Here is a 16083-nt window from a genome sequence, read left to right on the forward strand (position 1 = left end):
AAAAGAGGAAATGGACAGTAATACAATAACAGTGGGGGACTTTAACACCTCACTTACACCAATGCACAGATCATCCAAACAGAAAATTAATAAGGAAACAGAAGTTTTAAATGACACAATAGACCAGAAAGATTTAATTGATATTTATAGGACATTCCATCCAAAAACAGCAGATTACACTTTCTTCTCAAGTGCGCATGCAACATTCTCCAGGAGAGATCACATCTTGGGTCACAAATCAAGCCTCAGTACACTAAAGAAAACTGAAATCATATCAACCATCTTTTCTGAACACAACACTATGAGATTAGAAAACAATTACAGGGAAAAAAACATAAAAAACACAAACACATGGAGGCTAAACAATACGTTACTGAATAACCAAGTGATCACTGAAGAAATCAAAGAGGATATCAAAAAATACCTAGAAACAAATGACAAGGAAAACACGATCACCCAAAACCTATGGGATGCAGCAAAAGCAGTTCTAAAAGGGAAGTTTATAGCTATACAAGCCTACCTCAAGAAACAAGAAAAATCTCAAAAAAACAATCTAACGTTACACCTAAAGGAACTAGAGAAAGAAGAACAAACAAAACCCAAAGTTAGCAGAAGAAAAGAAATTATAAAGATCAGAGGAGAAATAAATGAAATAGAATCAAGAAAACAATAGCAAAGATCAATAAAACTAAAAGCTGGTTCTTTGAGAAGACAAACAAAATTGATAAACCATTAGCCAGACTCATCAACAAAAAGAGGGAGAGGACTCAAATCAATACATTTAGAAATGAAAAAGAAGTTACAACAGACATCACAGAAATACAAAGAATCCTAAGAAACAACTACAAGCAACTCTATGCCAATAAAATGGACAACCTGGAAGAAATGGACAAATTCTTAGAAAGGTATAACCTCCCAAGACAAAACCAGGAAGAAATAGAAAATATGAACAGACCAATCACAAGTAATGAAATTGAAACTGTGATTAAAAATCTTCCAACAAATGAAAATCCAGGATTATATGGCTTCACAGGTGAATTCTATGAAACATTTACAGAAGAGCTAACACCTATCCTTCTCAAACTCTTCCAAAAAATTGCAGAGGAAGGAACATTCCCAAACTCATTCTATGAGGCCACCATCACCCTAATACCAAAACCAGACAAAGATACTACAAAAAAAATTACAGACTAATATTACTGATGATTATAAATCCAAAAATCCTCAACAAAATACTAGCAAACACAATCCAACAATACATTAAAAGGATCATACAATATGATCAAGTGGGGTTTATCTCAAGGATGCAAGGATTCTTCAATATATGCAACTCAATGTGATACACCATATGAATATATTGAAGAATAAAAACCATATGATCATCTCAATAGATACATAAAAAGCTTTTGACAAATTTCAACACATATTTATGATAAAAACCATCCAGAAAATAGGCCTAGAGGGAACGAACCTCAACATAATAAAGGCCATATACAACAAACACACAGCCAACATCATTCTCAATGGTGAAAGACTGAAAGCATTTCCTCTAAGATCAGGAAAAAGACAAGGATGTCCACTCTCGCCACTACTATTCAAGATAGTTTTGGAAGTCCTAGGCACAGCAATCAGAGAAGAAAAGGAAATAAAAGTAATACAAATTGTAAAAGAAGAAGTAAAACTGTCACTGTCTGCAGATGACATGATACTATACATAGAGAATCCTAAAGATGCCACCAGAAAACTACTAGAGCTAATCAATGAATTTGATAAAGTTGCAGAATACAAAATTAATGCACAGAAATCTCTTGCATTCCTATACACTAATGATTAAAAATCTGAAAGAGAAATTAAGGAAACTCTCCCATTTACCAATGCAACAAAAAGAATAAAATACATAGGAATAAGGCTTCCCTGGTGGCGCAGTGGTTGAGAGTCCGCCTTCTGATGCAGGGGACATGGGTTCGTGGCCCGGTCCGGGAAGATCCCACATGCTGCGGAGCGACTGGGCCCATAAGCCATGGCCGCTGAGCCTGTGCATAAGGAGCCTGTGCTCTGCAACGGGAGAGGCCACAACAGTGAGAGGCCTGCGTACTGCAAAAACAAAAACAAAAACAAAAAACCTAGGAATAAACCTACCTAGGGAGACAAAACACCTGTGTGCAGAAAACTATAAGACACTGATAAAATACATTAAAGATGATACCAACAGATGGAGAGATATACCATGTTCTTGGACTGGAAGAATCAATATTGTGAAAGTGAGTATACTACCCAAAGCAATCTACAGAGTCAATGCAATCCCTATCAAATTACCAATGGCATTTTTTACAGAACTAGAACAAAAAATCTTAAAATTTGTATGGAGACACAAAAGACCTTGAATAGCCAAAGCAGTCTTGACGGAAAAACACGGAGCAGGAGGAATCAGACTCCCTGACTACAGACTATACTACAAAGCTACAGTAATCAAGACAATATGGTACTGGCACAAAAACAGAAACATAGATCAATGGAACAGATAGAAAGCCCAGAGATAAACCCACACAGGTATGGTCAACTAATCTATGACAAAAGAGGCAAGAATATACAATGGAGAAAAGACAGCCTCTTCAATAAGTGGTGCTGGGAAAACTGGACAGCTACATGTAAAAGAATGTAATTAGAACACTCCCTAACACCTTACACAAAAATAAACTCAAAATGGATTAGAGACCTAAATGTAAGACCAGACACCATAAAACTCTCAGAGGAAAACATAGGAAGAACACTCGTTGACATAAATCACAACAAGATCTTTTTTAATCCACCTCCTACAGTAACGGAAATTAAAAAAAAATAAACAGTGGGACCTAATGCAACTACAAAGCTTTTGCACAGCAAAGGAAATGATAAACAGGACGAAAAGACAACCCTCAGAATGGGAGAAAATATTTGCAAACGAATCAACGGACAAAGGATTAATCTACAAAATATATAAACAGCTCATGAAGCTCAATAATAAAGAAACAACAACCCAATCCAAAAATGGGCAGAAGACCTGAATAGACATTTCTCCAAAGAAGATATACAGACTGCCAACAAACACACGAAAGAATGCTCAACATCATTAATCATTAGAGAAATGCAAATCAAAACTACAATGAGATATCATCTCACACCAGTCAGAACGGCCATCATCAAAAAATCTAGAAACAATAAATGCTGGAGAGGGTGTGGAGAAAAGGGAACACTCTTGCACTGCTGGTAGGAATGTGAATTGGTTCAGCCACTATGGAGAACAGTATGGAGGTTCCTTAAAAAACTACAAATAGAACTACCATATGACCCAGCAATCCCACTACTGGGCATATACCCTGAGAAAACCAAAATTCAAAAAGAGTCATGTACCAAAATGTTCATTGCAGCTCTATTTACAATAGCCCGGAGATGGAAACAACCTAAGTGCCCATCATCGGATGAATGGATAAAGAAGATGTGGCACATATATACAATGGAATATTACTCAGCCATAAAAAGAAACAAAATTGAGCTATTTGTAATGAGGTGGATAGACCTAGAGTCTGTCATACAGAGTGAAGTAAGTCAGAAAGAAAAAGACAAATACCGTATGCTAACACATATATATGGAATTTAAGAAAAAAAAAATGTCATGAACAACCTAGGGGTAAGGCAGGAATAAAGACGCAGACCTCCTAGAGAACGGACTTGAGGTTATGGGGAGAGGGAAGGGTGAGCTGTGACAGGGCGAGAGAGAGTCATGGACATATACACACTAACAAACGTAGTAAGGTAGATAGCTAGTGGGAAGCAGCCGCATTGCACAGGGATATTGGCTCGGTGCTTTGTGACAGCCTGGAGGGGTGGGATAGGGAGGGTGGGAGGGAGACGCAAGAGGGAAGACATATGGGGACATATGTTTATGTATGACTGATTCACTTTGTTATAAAGCAGAAACTAACACACCATTGTAAAGCAATTATACCCCAATAAAGATGTTAAAAAAAAAAAACCATTGTTTTATGTATACATGTATTTTTTAAATCATTTTCGTCTTATTTTTCAGGGATGCAATAACTTCAACAATTAGTAATATCAAACTCTGAATCAAAGGAATTGGCAAAAGTTCAGATTATGAAGTAAATGGCTCAACAAGTGACAGAAAATTAGACAAATTTTGTCTAATTCATCTTGTTCCATGATCTGACTCATTTCCAAATTTTCTGGGTTGGGGAGTGAAAAGACTTTCTCTGATTTTTCCCACGGAGGCAGTAATAACAACTCCCCCATTCCACTGTATAGGTAGAAAGGTATACCACTCTCTTCATCACATAGCATTTTCATGGCAAGATGAAGAGACCCCAGATATAGTAAGGCCAAGACAGGGGCAAAGGGCCAAAGCATGGTGATTTGGCTCTTTCTTCAAATCCATTTTCCCCAAGCAAAGCACATCCTGTGTATCTGATATCTAAAAGCATCATCTGCACAATTCAGAGAATCATGCAGGTTTCAAACTGGAAAGCTAGCTAGGAAAGATACAGAACCTAAGGAATAACTTTGTACTATATTTCCAGCAGCATCAATAGAGTGCTCTAAGCTTAGTGAGGTGTCTATCAGAAATATTTTTAAACAAAGAAATTAATAAAATATTCTTCAGTAGTTTTAAAAAAAAACCACTTTGGAATAGAGACTATTCATTCTACTTCATCAGTGAATATTTTTGCATTAGGATGAATTTTGTTTCTTCATACAATCTATGTCTGTGAAACTGCTTACCTTTTTCACTAACTCTTGTATTATCTCTTTACCACTCACCACAAACCTATGCTATAAGTACAATTATTACTACCCTCTTATATAGATAATGAAACTTAGGGATGTGATGCTGTGATATAATAAGAAATATATAAGCTCTGATTCCCAGCACAGAGCTTCTAAAAGTCTTATAACTTCCTGAGTTGTAGGGTTAGAAGAGTGTCTTTTTTTATCCATAGTAAGTCCCTTTCACCACACCTGAGCTTATGGCAATGAGGTGACTCTGGGAGGATTGGGGCCGGTTGTCAGAGGAACCAACCACGTGACTAGGGGGTTGAAACTTCCAGCCCCACCCCAAGGTCCGGGGAGGGAAAAAGGGCTGGGGATTGAGGTTATCACCAATGGCCACTGATTTAATCAATCATGCCCACATAATAGATACTCCATAAAACCCCCCAAAACAAATGGGTTCAGAGAGCACCCACGTTGGAAAACGCACCGACGTTCTGGGAGGGGGAGTGCACCCCAAACTCCACAAAGACAGAGAAGCTCCTTTGCTCAGGATCCTTGCCCTAGATACCTCTTCATCTGGCCGTTCATTTGAATCCTTTATAACATCCTTTATAATAAACCAGTAATCGTAATTAAGTGTTTCCCCTAGTTCTGTGTGCCAGTTCTAGCAAATTATCAAACCTGAGGTGAGGAGGAGGTCGTGAGGACCCCTGATTTATAGCCAGTCAGTCAGAAGTAGAAGACTTGAGATTGGAATCTGAAGTGGGAGGCAGTCTTTCGGAACTTAGCCCTTAACATATGGGGTCTGCACTAATTCCAGGGAGGGTCAGAATTGAATTAAATTGTAGGACACCCAGTTGATGTCCACAGGGAAATGATGAAGTGCTTGGTGTGAAAGACCCACACACTTGGCGTCAGAAATGTTGAGTAGCGAACAGCTTTCCTTTAGAAAGGTTAAATACTACGGTCACAGAGCTAGGTGACAGAGTTGGGTTTTGGAGCCAAGCAGACTCTAAAACAACACTCTTCAATAATAAAACGTGTTAGAGGAAAATGATTTTATACTCACAACAAACATGTACGGTTATTGATAATAATAAAGAGCTGGAAGAATAACAAAAATTGCCACATTAATTCTTACCTGTGTCTGCCTCATTGCCCGTTCCACTCGGCGTGTGCTTCCTCTCTCAAGTTTTGTCCGGAGGATCAAAGCTGATGTCTGAATGGCCCAGAACTTGGGTTGTGAAAGCAAACACTGAGGGGAAGAAAGAAAGAAAGAAAGAAAGAAAGAAACCACAGAAGGAATGGATAAGCTGGGTAATTCCACTCTGAATATAACAAAATGAATACATCAGGTAGTGCTGAGTGAGTGCAGATTTGAAAATCACCTCAGGGAAAAATAATAGAAGACAACACGTGCTTTATGTTTTTTATGAAGAATATTTTTTATGAAGAATGTATTCATCTGAGCAGAGTCATTACTTAACCTAGTTGACCTGTTCTACTGAATAAATTCCTTAAGGAATGAATCAGAATATTTCCATATAATCAAAAAGGTAAGCAGAATGTATCATACCATAAATTAATAAATCTTTTTATCTCACGAGTTATTTAAAAATGTGAGAAAATAAACTACATAAAATAAATGCCATCTTCTCAAATTTGAAATACATTTTTAAAAATCATCCAAACTCACAAACAAAAACAAATAATTAGAAATCTGGTACCTTTCACTTAAATATCCTAATCCACTGATGCAAATGCAAATCAAACTTTAAGAAAACCGCTCTAAAATTTTTGAGAATGCTTTCTAGTCTTGGTTAGGGTAGGGAGTCTCTAATGTTAGTTAAAATGCTACCCTAGAGAGGGCATCTTAAGAAAGACTGGCTCATAAGAAAACTCTGAATATGCACATACTGAATCCTAGCCCCAGAGAAAGCTGTGACCAACCATCAGTTCACAGAGTGCAGTAGAAACCACTGAATATGACCACAAATGTAGTGGGGAAAAAGGGAAAGTTTTGGGTGTGTGAAAACAGGGGCAAAATGTATTATGAGACAATAGGGACTGACTGGTATAATGAACACAACTTAAGCTCTTTGCTGGTGACACGGAAACCAATGCTGTCCCTGAGTGATATAATAACTTTCAGTGAAGATTGCTTCGCAGAAAGGCAAAAGGTTTATTCGTCTGAAAGCTGACTACATCCTTGATTATCTGCTTATTTCTAAAAGTCAGGTATAAAAAACATCCTAGTTAATTAGCGTCCAATTAATCATTCAAAACCTAGCTGCGCACTAGCAGGAGAAGCTTTTGGTATTTTAAAACTAAATCAGATCTCTGAGAGCAGAATCTGGGCATCGGTGTTTTTTAAAAACTTCCCAGGTAATTCTAAGACATAGCCAAATTTAAGAACTAGTAGGCTAAGCTAATACAAGTATTTGTTTTTGGTCAAATTCCCTTGTAACTCCAAAATCTCATTAAAAGTTAGCAAGAAGTTCTTCAATGGAGTATACATAAACTATATCACCGTCCCTGCAATGCCTTACTGTACCGTGCCCAGCTCACTTCCATCATTTCTATTACCTACCTGGCCCCTATAGGTATGTGAATTTTCAACTCCAAATCTTTGCCAACTTTCTTACAATAAAAAGGAGACTGAAGCACCAACAGGTTAGATCACTTGCTCAATGTCACACCTTCATTAGGAGCAAAAGCTGATTCTAATACTTGGTCTCGATCCCCAAAACAACATCTTTTTTTTTTTTTTTTTTGGAAATTGCACTGGATGCATGAGCTTCAACCATTTTCATTTTGTAACTGAAATATAGTTGACATACAATATTATGTCAGTTTCAAGAGTACTACAGGGCTTCCCTGGTGGTGCAGTGGTTAAGAATCTGCCTGCCAATGCAGGGGACACGGGTTTGAGCCCTGGTCTGTGAAGATCCCACATGCCGCGGAGCAACTAAGCCCGTGCGCCACAACTACTGAGCCTGCGCTCTAGAGCCCATGTGCCACAACTACTGAGCCTGCGCTCTAGAGCCCGCAAGCCACAACTACTGAACCCACGTGCCTAGAGCCCGTGCTCCACAACAAGAGACGCCACTGCAATGAGAAGCTCACGCACTGCAAGGAGCCCCTGCTCCCCGCATCTAGAGAAAGCCCATGCACAGCAGTGAAGACCCAACACAGCCAAAAATAAAAAAGTTATTTAAAAAAAAGAGTACTACATAATGATTTGATATTTGCATACATTATAAAGTGATCACCACAATAAGTCCAGTAACCATCTTTTCCCATACAAAGTTATTACAATATTATTGACCATATTCCTCATGTTGTATATTATCAATATATCCCCATGACTTATTTTATTCTATAACTGGATGTTTGTAACTCTTAATCCCCTTTACCTATTTCGCCCACCCCACCTCACTTTCTGGCAACCACCTGTTTCTTCTCTGAATCTGTGAGTCTGTTTTCATCTTGTTTTGTTTATTTGCTTGTTTGTTTTTTAGATTCACCATATAAGATCATGCAATCTTTCTCTGTCTGACTTATTTCAGTTAGCAAAATACCCTCTAGATCCATCCATGTTGCCGCAAATGGCAAGATTTCACTTTTTTACAGCCGCAGAACACATTTACATTGTTTTCTTAACACTTTCTCCAAGGAAGTAGATGACAGTACCCAGGAAACACTGTAGAGTAATGTAAGCAGAGGACTCAGTAGATAACTTTAGGAAACTGCTCTATTAAAGGGAAGTGGAAGAAGAGGAGTAAACAGAGAATATGCAAATAATGGAGAAGGAGAATCAGAAGAATAAATTCTTACTGAAATGTGTTCATTCATTAATTCACTTGAGCACCTACTTTGTACAAGGCAGTGTGCACAAGGCCCCAGGGACAAAGTAGCGAGCAAGACAGACAAGGTCCCTGCCCTCAGAGAACTTACATTCTAATGCAATGACTATTAAGTAACCTAATTCTTCTATAACTAAGTTTGCAAATTAAAATATTTTTATCTCCTTGGAATACAGTTATATGGCACTATAAATATATACATGATGAAACAGAAGACATGAAATAAGTAAATCTGCACACTGATTCTACTACCTACAGTGGGTCGCCTGTTTTCTGTTCATTTTATTAAAGGGACTGTCTCGGTAACCCCATGACAGGATGGAAGAGCACTGAGGAAATGGCTCTGTAGAACAGTGGGGATAATCTCCAAGTCAGCCAGAGCTTGATCAGAATCCCAGCTCCACCAAGTCAGGTGATTAGCTGGGTGACCTTGGGAAGCCACCTGACCTCTTAGGATCTCATTTTCCTCCTCTCTAAAATAGGAGTAGTAACTCCCATCTCTCACAAACTTGTGAGGATTAAATAAGCATGAATAGGTTAACACTTAACTAGCCTCTGAGAGTACCTGCTAAAAAGCACATGTGGTCCCCTCCAGGATTTCTCCTCCTGTAATGCCTTCTCTCACCCTCAGCAGGAATGCAGCATCCAGAGTGGGCACAGGTGATGGCCCTAACCATCAGCTACCCCCAAAATATGGTACCTGGGCATACTGAGCATCTTAAGCTGAAGGAGTCTGAGAAAACAGCTGAAGCAGGAAGATCACTCCGACCTTCCCACTGCCCTTTTCTCCTGAAACAGGTCATAAAACTCTCATATGAGAGGTGCCTTCCCTATACCCAGAGGAAAGGTGCATCCTTATCTCTGAAGAAAAAGGGACCCTGAGAAGAATCCCAACAAGCAGGCCTTACTAAATTTCTCCCAGTGTACTACCCTTACCTTTGAACTATCATACTCCTCCACGACTGCCCGCACTTCATCAAACCTAGCACAAAAATACTCAGGTTGAACTGTTTCATCAGGTCTTCATTTCCTTATGAAGGCTCCTGTGTCACACAAAATCTCTATTAAGTAAATGTGTGCCCTTTTTTCCTGTTAATCTGTCTTTGTCAGTTTAATTTTCAGACCCAGTCTGGAACCCTAAGAGCGTGGAGGAAAACTCTGTCCTCCCCCACAGTCCCCAGCCACACGGTCACTTTACACCAATAACATCATGGCACATGGGCCAGCACAGGCCGTGGGCTTGTCAGTTAAAGCCCAGCTTTAAAAGGTTTGCATACCAAAGCGGGGAGATATTTTCCTCGGAAAACTACCAACTCAGACTGTTTTCTATGCTGGCATGAGAACAAGAGTTTGAAACTTTTATGTGAAGCTCAAGCAAAACATTCTCACTAAACGCTGAAAGTAAAATGCAATCCGAAAAACAGACATTTGAAAAGCTTTAAAGAAGGAACTGACTGGATAATGATATCACTGAAGAATGCATTTATCTTATATTTGTTTGGCTGGGAGATATACTGACTTGGGAAAGTCTTTCTAAAAGGAGGTAACTGCAGATAGGCTGTGTCTAATATATCTTACAAAACACTGCTGCCCACAAGGTAAAAATCAGTCAGAATATGAGACATTAGGTAAAGAAAAAGAAAATTAAACAGGATATATATGCTTTAATGCTCTACATAGTTGAAGAATGTTCATTTTATTGCTGAATAATATTTCACTGCAATATACAATTTATTTAACCATTATCCTGCTAATGGGCATTTAGGTAGTTTCCAATCTGGGGCTATTACAAATCTGCTATGAACATTCTAGATGTGCTATCAGATTGTGCCATCAGTTGAGGTGAACACGTACAAGTATTTCTGCTGGACATATACTTACGAGTGAAACTGCTAGGTCAGAGTATTCAGCTTTCAGGAATACACCCAATCTTCTAAAAGGTTTTCCACTTTACACTCTTATTAGAAACATTAGAGTCCTTGTTACTTCACAACCCTGCAACACTCAATATTGTCTATTTTTTACATTTTAACTATTCTGGTGGGTATTTAGTAGTATTCCATTATGGTTAATTTTCACTTCTCTAACAAATTTGCATTTCTCTACTGGTTAATAAAGTTGTGCACCTTTTAATATGTTAATGACCATTTTAATGCCTCTCTTTTAAGTCCCTACTGAAGTCCTTTGCCTGCTGTTTTCTATTGGGTTGTCAAAAATATTCTTGGGCTTCCCTGGTGGCACAGTGATTAAGAATCCACCTGCCAATGCAGGGGACACGAGTTTGAGCCTTGGTCTGGGAAGATCCCACATGCCATGGAGCAACTAAGCCTTGTGCCACAACTACTGAGCCTGCACTCTAGAGCCCACGAGCCACAACTACCGAAGGCCAGGTACCACAACTACTGAAGCCCGCGCACCTAGAGCCCATGCTCCGCATCAAGAGAAGCTACCGCAATGAGAAGCCCATGCACGGCAACGAAGAGTAGCCCCTGCTCACCGCAACTAGAAAAAGCCCACACGCAGCAACGAAGACCCAATGCTGCCAAAAATAAATAAATTAAAAAAATTTTTTCTTGATAATTTGTTAAATATTCTTTATATTTTCTGAACACAAGCCTCCCTGTCTTTTTGTTGGAAGAGGAAAACATATTCATCTTCTTATTTGACAAAAACACAACACATACTTGTTCTGGCAAGGCACTGGTCTAACTGCTTTACAAATATTAACAGTATCTTTTGAAATTTATAGTGTTTAATATTACTAGTCATCCAGTTTATCATTTTTGTTTTATGGTTAGAGCTTTATTGTCCTTTTTGATCGTCCTAAGGTCTCAAAGATGTTCTCCTGTATTTTTCCTCTAAAAACTTTACAGTTTTGCTTTCTACTTCGGCGTATTCAATTTGGAATTGATTTTTTGTATATCTAGTATGATATAGGGGTTAAGGTAGCTTTTTTCCATATGGATATAAATCATCTACTAGCATGTATTGAAAAGCCTACCCTTTCCCCACTGCACTGCAACGCCAGATTTGACGTAAGTCAGATGAACTGTGTATGTATGGCTCTGTTTTTGGACTCTCTATCTGTTCCACTAGTTAGTCTGTATTTCCTCGTGACAAAATGTCTTAATTCAGTGTTTCTCAAACTTTCAAGTGCATAAGAATAATCTAGAGAGATTGTTAAAACACAGACTCCTTGGCCCCAACCCCAGAGATTCTGATTGAACAGGGTGTGAAGTGGAGCCGGAGAAATTCCATTTCTAACAAGCTCCCAGGTGATGCTGATGCTGCCAGTCCAAGAACCACAATAGGCTAAGCTCTGCCTTAATTGATATAGTTTTATAATAAGTCTTGGTATCTGCCAGTGGAAGTACTCCAATTCTGTTCTTCATGACTGACTTCGCTATTCTTAGCCTTTCACATTTCCATATGAATTTTAAAGTCAGCTTGAGTTCCACAAAACCAGAAAAAACAACAGCAACAGCAACAACAAAAATCAAGCGCTGGGATTTTGTTACAGATTGCATTGATAATGTAGGTTAATTTGAGGAGACTTGAAATTTTAAAATATTGAGCCCCACACACACATAGCATATTCCTCTATTTAGGTCTTCATTAATTTCTCTTAATAATGTTTTGTAGATTTTAGCACAGAGGCCTTGTAAATCCTTTGACAGATTCACTCCTAAGAATTTGATGTTTTTTAACATTATTGCAGGTGTTATCTTTTTCCCCTCTTTTTCATTTTTTTTAATTATGGTAAGATACATATAACATAAAATGTACACTCTTGACCATTTTTAACTGTACAGTTTACTTATGCAACCAATCTATAGAAATCTTCTCATCCTTCAACTGAAACTCTATACCCATTAAACAAAAATACCCCACTCCACCCCAAGGCAACAACCACCATGCTCCTTTCTGGTTTGTTTGCTTGCTTTCTGTTTTGGGTTAGTTTTTTTTTTGCGGGGGGGGGGGCAGGGGGCGTGTTTTTTGGGGCATGTCATGTAGAATTTTAGTTCCCTGACCAGGGATCGAATCCATGCCCACTGCAGTGGAAGTGCAGAGCCTTAACCATTGGACTACCAGGGAAGTCCCCACCATGCTACTTTTTCTATGAATTTGATTACTCTAGGTACCTCATATAAATAAGTGGAAACAGGCAGTTGCAAATGCTATCCTTTTTTAAAGTTCATTTACTTTTACCTGGAGTCTATTAACTAAAGCGATTTGATGAAATGTTGGCTCACTAAACTGAGTACTGGCTAAAAATCCAGTAAAAACAGACACTTAAGAAAGAAATTTGGGAGAGTTTCAAGATGGCAGAAGAGTAAGACATGGAGATCACCTTCCTCCCCACAAATACATCAGAAATACATCTACATGTGGAACAACTCCTCCAGAACACCTACTGAATGCTGGCAGAAGAACTCAGACCTCCCCAAAGGCAAGAAACTCCCCACATACCTGGGTAGGGCAAAAGAAAAAAGAAAAAACAGAGACAAAAGAATAGAGACGAGACCTGCACCAGTGGGAGGGAGCTGTGAAGGAGGAAAGGTTTCCACACACTAGGAAGGCCCTTCACTGGCGGAGAGGGAGACGGGGTGGTGGGGGGTAAAGCTTCAGAGCCACAGAGGAGACCACAGCAACAGGGGTGTGGAGGGCAAAGCGTAGAGATTCCCGCACAAAGGATCGGTGCCAACCAGCACTCACCAGCCCCAGAGGCTTGCCTGCTCACCTGCTGGGGCGGTTGGGGGCTGGGAGCTGAGGCTCCAGCTTCAGAGGTTGGATCCCAGGGAGAGGACTGGGGTTGGCTGCGTGGTCACAGCCTGAAGGGGGCTACTGAGCCACAGCTAGCAGGGAGGGAGTCCGGGAAAAAGTCTGGATCTGCCGAAGAGGCAAGAGACCATTGTTTTGTGGTGCACGAGAAGAGGGGATTCAGAGCACCACCTGAACGAGCTCCAGAGACGGGTGCGAGCCGTGGCTATCAGAGCAGACCCCAGAGACAGGCATGAAATGCTAAGGCTGCTACTGCGGGCACCAAGAAGCCTGTGTGCAAGCACAGGTCACTATCCACACCTCCCTTCAGGGGAACCCGTGCAGCCCGCCACTGCCAGGGTCCCGTGATCCAGGGACAACTTCCCCGGGAGAACACACGGCGCGCCTCACGCTGTTGCAACGTCACTCTGGCCTCTGCTGCCGCAGGCTCGCCCAGCATTCCGTACCGTCCCTCCTCCCAGCCTGAGTGAGCCAGAGCCCCCGAATCAGCTGATACGTTGACCCTGCCCTGTCTGAGCTGGGGAACAGACGCCCTCAGGCGACCTACACGCAGAGGCAGGTCCAAATCCAAAGCTGAGCCCCGGGAGCTGTGCCAACAAAGAAGAAAAAGGGAAATCTCTCCCAGCAGCCTCAGGAGCAGCGGATTAAATCTCAACAATCAACTTGATGTACCCTGCATCTGTGGAATACCTGAATAGACAAAGAATCATCCCAAATTGAGGCAGTGGACTTTGGGAACAACGATATATACATATTTTTCCTTTTTCTCTTTTTGTGCTTATGTATGTATATGCTTCTGTGTGTGATTTTGTCTGTATAGCTTTGCTTTTACCATTTGTCCTGGGGTTCTGTCTGTCCGTTTTCTCTTAATTTTTTTTAGTATAGTTTTCAGTACTTCTTATCATTGGTGGATTTGCTTTTTGGTTTGGTTGCTCTTTCTTTCTTTCTTTCTTTTTAAATTACCTTGTAAATTTTTCTAATTTTTATTATTTTTTATTTTAATGACTTTATTTTATTTCTTTTTCATTCTTTCTTTCTTTCTTTTCTTCCTTTTATTTTGAGCCTTGTGGATGACAGGGTCCTGGTGCTCTGGTCGGGCATCAGCCCTGTGCCTCTGAAGTGGGAGAGCCAAGTTCAGGACACTGGTCCACCAGAGACCTCCCAGCTCCACATAATATCAAAGAGCAAAAATCTACCAGAGATCTCCATCTCAACGCCAACACCCAGCTCCACTCAACGACCAGCAAGCTACAGTGCTGGACACCCTATGCCAAACAACTAGCAAGACAGGAACACAACCCTACACATTAGCAGAGAGGCTGCCTAAAATCATAATAAGGTCACAGACACCCCAAAACACACCACCAGACGTGGTCCTGCCCACCAGAAAGACAAGATCCAGCCTCAACCACCAGAACACAGGCACCAGTCCCCTCCACCAGGAAGTCTACACAACCCACTGAACCAACCTTAGCCACTGGCAGCAGACACCAAAAACAACGGGAACTACAACCTGCAGCCTGCAAAAAGGAGACCCCAAACACAGTAAGTTAAGCAAAATGAGAAGACAGAGAAATACACAGCAGATAAAGGAGCAAGGTAAAAACCCACCAGACCAAACAAATGAAGAGGAAATAGGCAGTCTACCTGAAAAAGAATTCAGAAAATGAGAGTAAAGATGATCCAAAATCTTGGAAACAGAATGCAGAAAATTCAAGAAACATTTTAAAAGGACCTATAAGAATTAAAGCGCAAACAATGATGAACACCACAATAAATGAAATGAAAAATCTCTACAAGGAATCAATAGCAGAAAAACTGAGGCAGAAGAACAGATAAGTGACCTGGAAGATAAAATAGTGGAAATAACTACTGCAGAGCAGAATAAAGAAAAAAGAATGAAAAGAACGGAAGACGGTCTCAGAGACCTCTGAGATGACACTGAACACACCAACATTCAAATTATAGGGGTCCAAGAAGAAGAAGAGCAAAAGAAAGGGACTGAGAAGATATCTGAAGAGATTTTAGTTGAAAACTTCCCTAATATGGGAAAGGAAATAGTTGATCAAGTCCAGGAAGCACAGAGAGTCCCATACAGGATAAATCCAAGGAGAAACACGCCAAGACACATATTAATCAAACTATCAAAAATTAAATGAAAACAAAAATTATTAAAAGCAGTAAGGGAAAACCAACAAATAACATACAAGGGAATCCCCAAAAGGTTAACAGCTGATCTTTCAGCAGAATCTCTGCAAGCCAGAAGGCTGTGGCAGGACATATTTAAAGTGATGAAAGGGAAAAACCTACAACCAAGATTACTCTACCCAGCAAGGATCTCATTCAGATTTGACGGAGAAATTAAAACCTTTACATACAAGCAAAAACAAAGAGAATTCAGCACCACCGAAACAGCTTCACAACAAATGCTAAAGGAACTTCTCTAGGCAGAAAACACAAGAGAAGGAAAAGACCTACAAAAACAAACCAAAAACAATTAAGAAAATGGTAATAGGAACATACATATCGAAAATTACCTTAAATGTAAATGGATTAAATACTCCAACAAAAAGACATAGACCAGCTGAATGGATACAAAAACAAGACCCGTATATATGCTGTCTACAAGAGACCCACTTCAGACCTACGGACACATACAGACAGAAAG

General features: G+C 39.9%; 1 protein-coding gene across 2 annotated transcripts in view; it reads right to left on the bottom strand.

The window, feature by feature from the left end:
* TTC27 (tetratricopeptide repeat domain 27) overlaps positions 1–16083 on the bottom strand; it is a 174434-nt gene that overhangs the window by 90347 nt on the left and 68004 nt on the right. For both annotated transcript variants that reach the window (XM_030857980.2, XM_060309262.1), the window contains exon 10: positions 5909–6022. In XM_030857980.2, the coding sequence (XP_030713840.2) occupies positions 5909–6022 (114 nt within the window). The remainder of the gene's footprint in view (positions 1–5908; positions 6023–16083) is intronic.

This window comes from Globicephala melas, chromosome 12 (genome assembly GCF_963455315.2).
Source record: "Globicephala melas chromosome 12, mGloMel1.2, whole genome shotgun sequence".
In the NCBI taxonomy this organism is placed as follows: Eukaryota; Metazoa; Chordata; class Mammalia; order Artiodactyla; family Delphinidae; genus Globicephala; species Globicephala melas.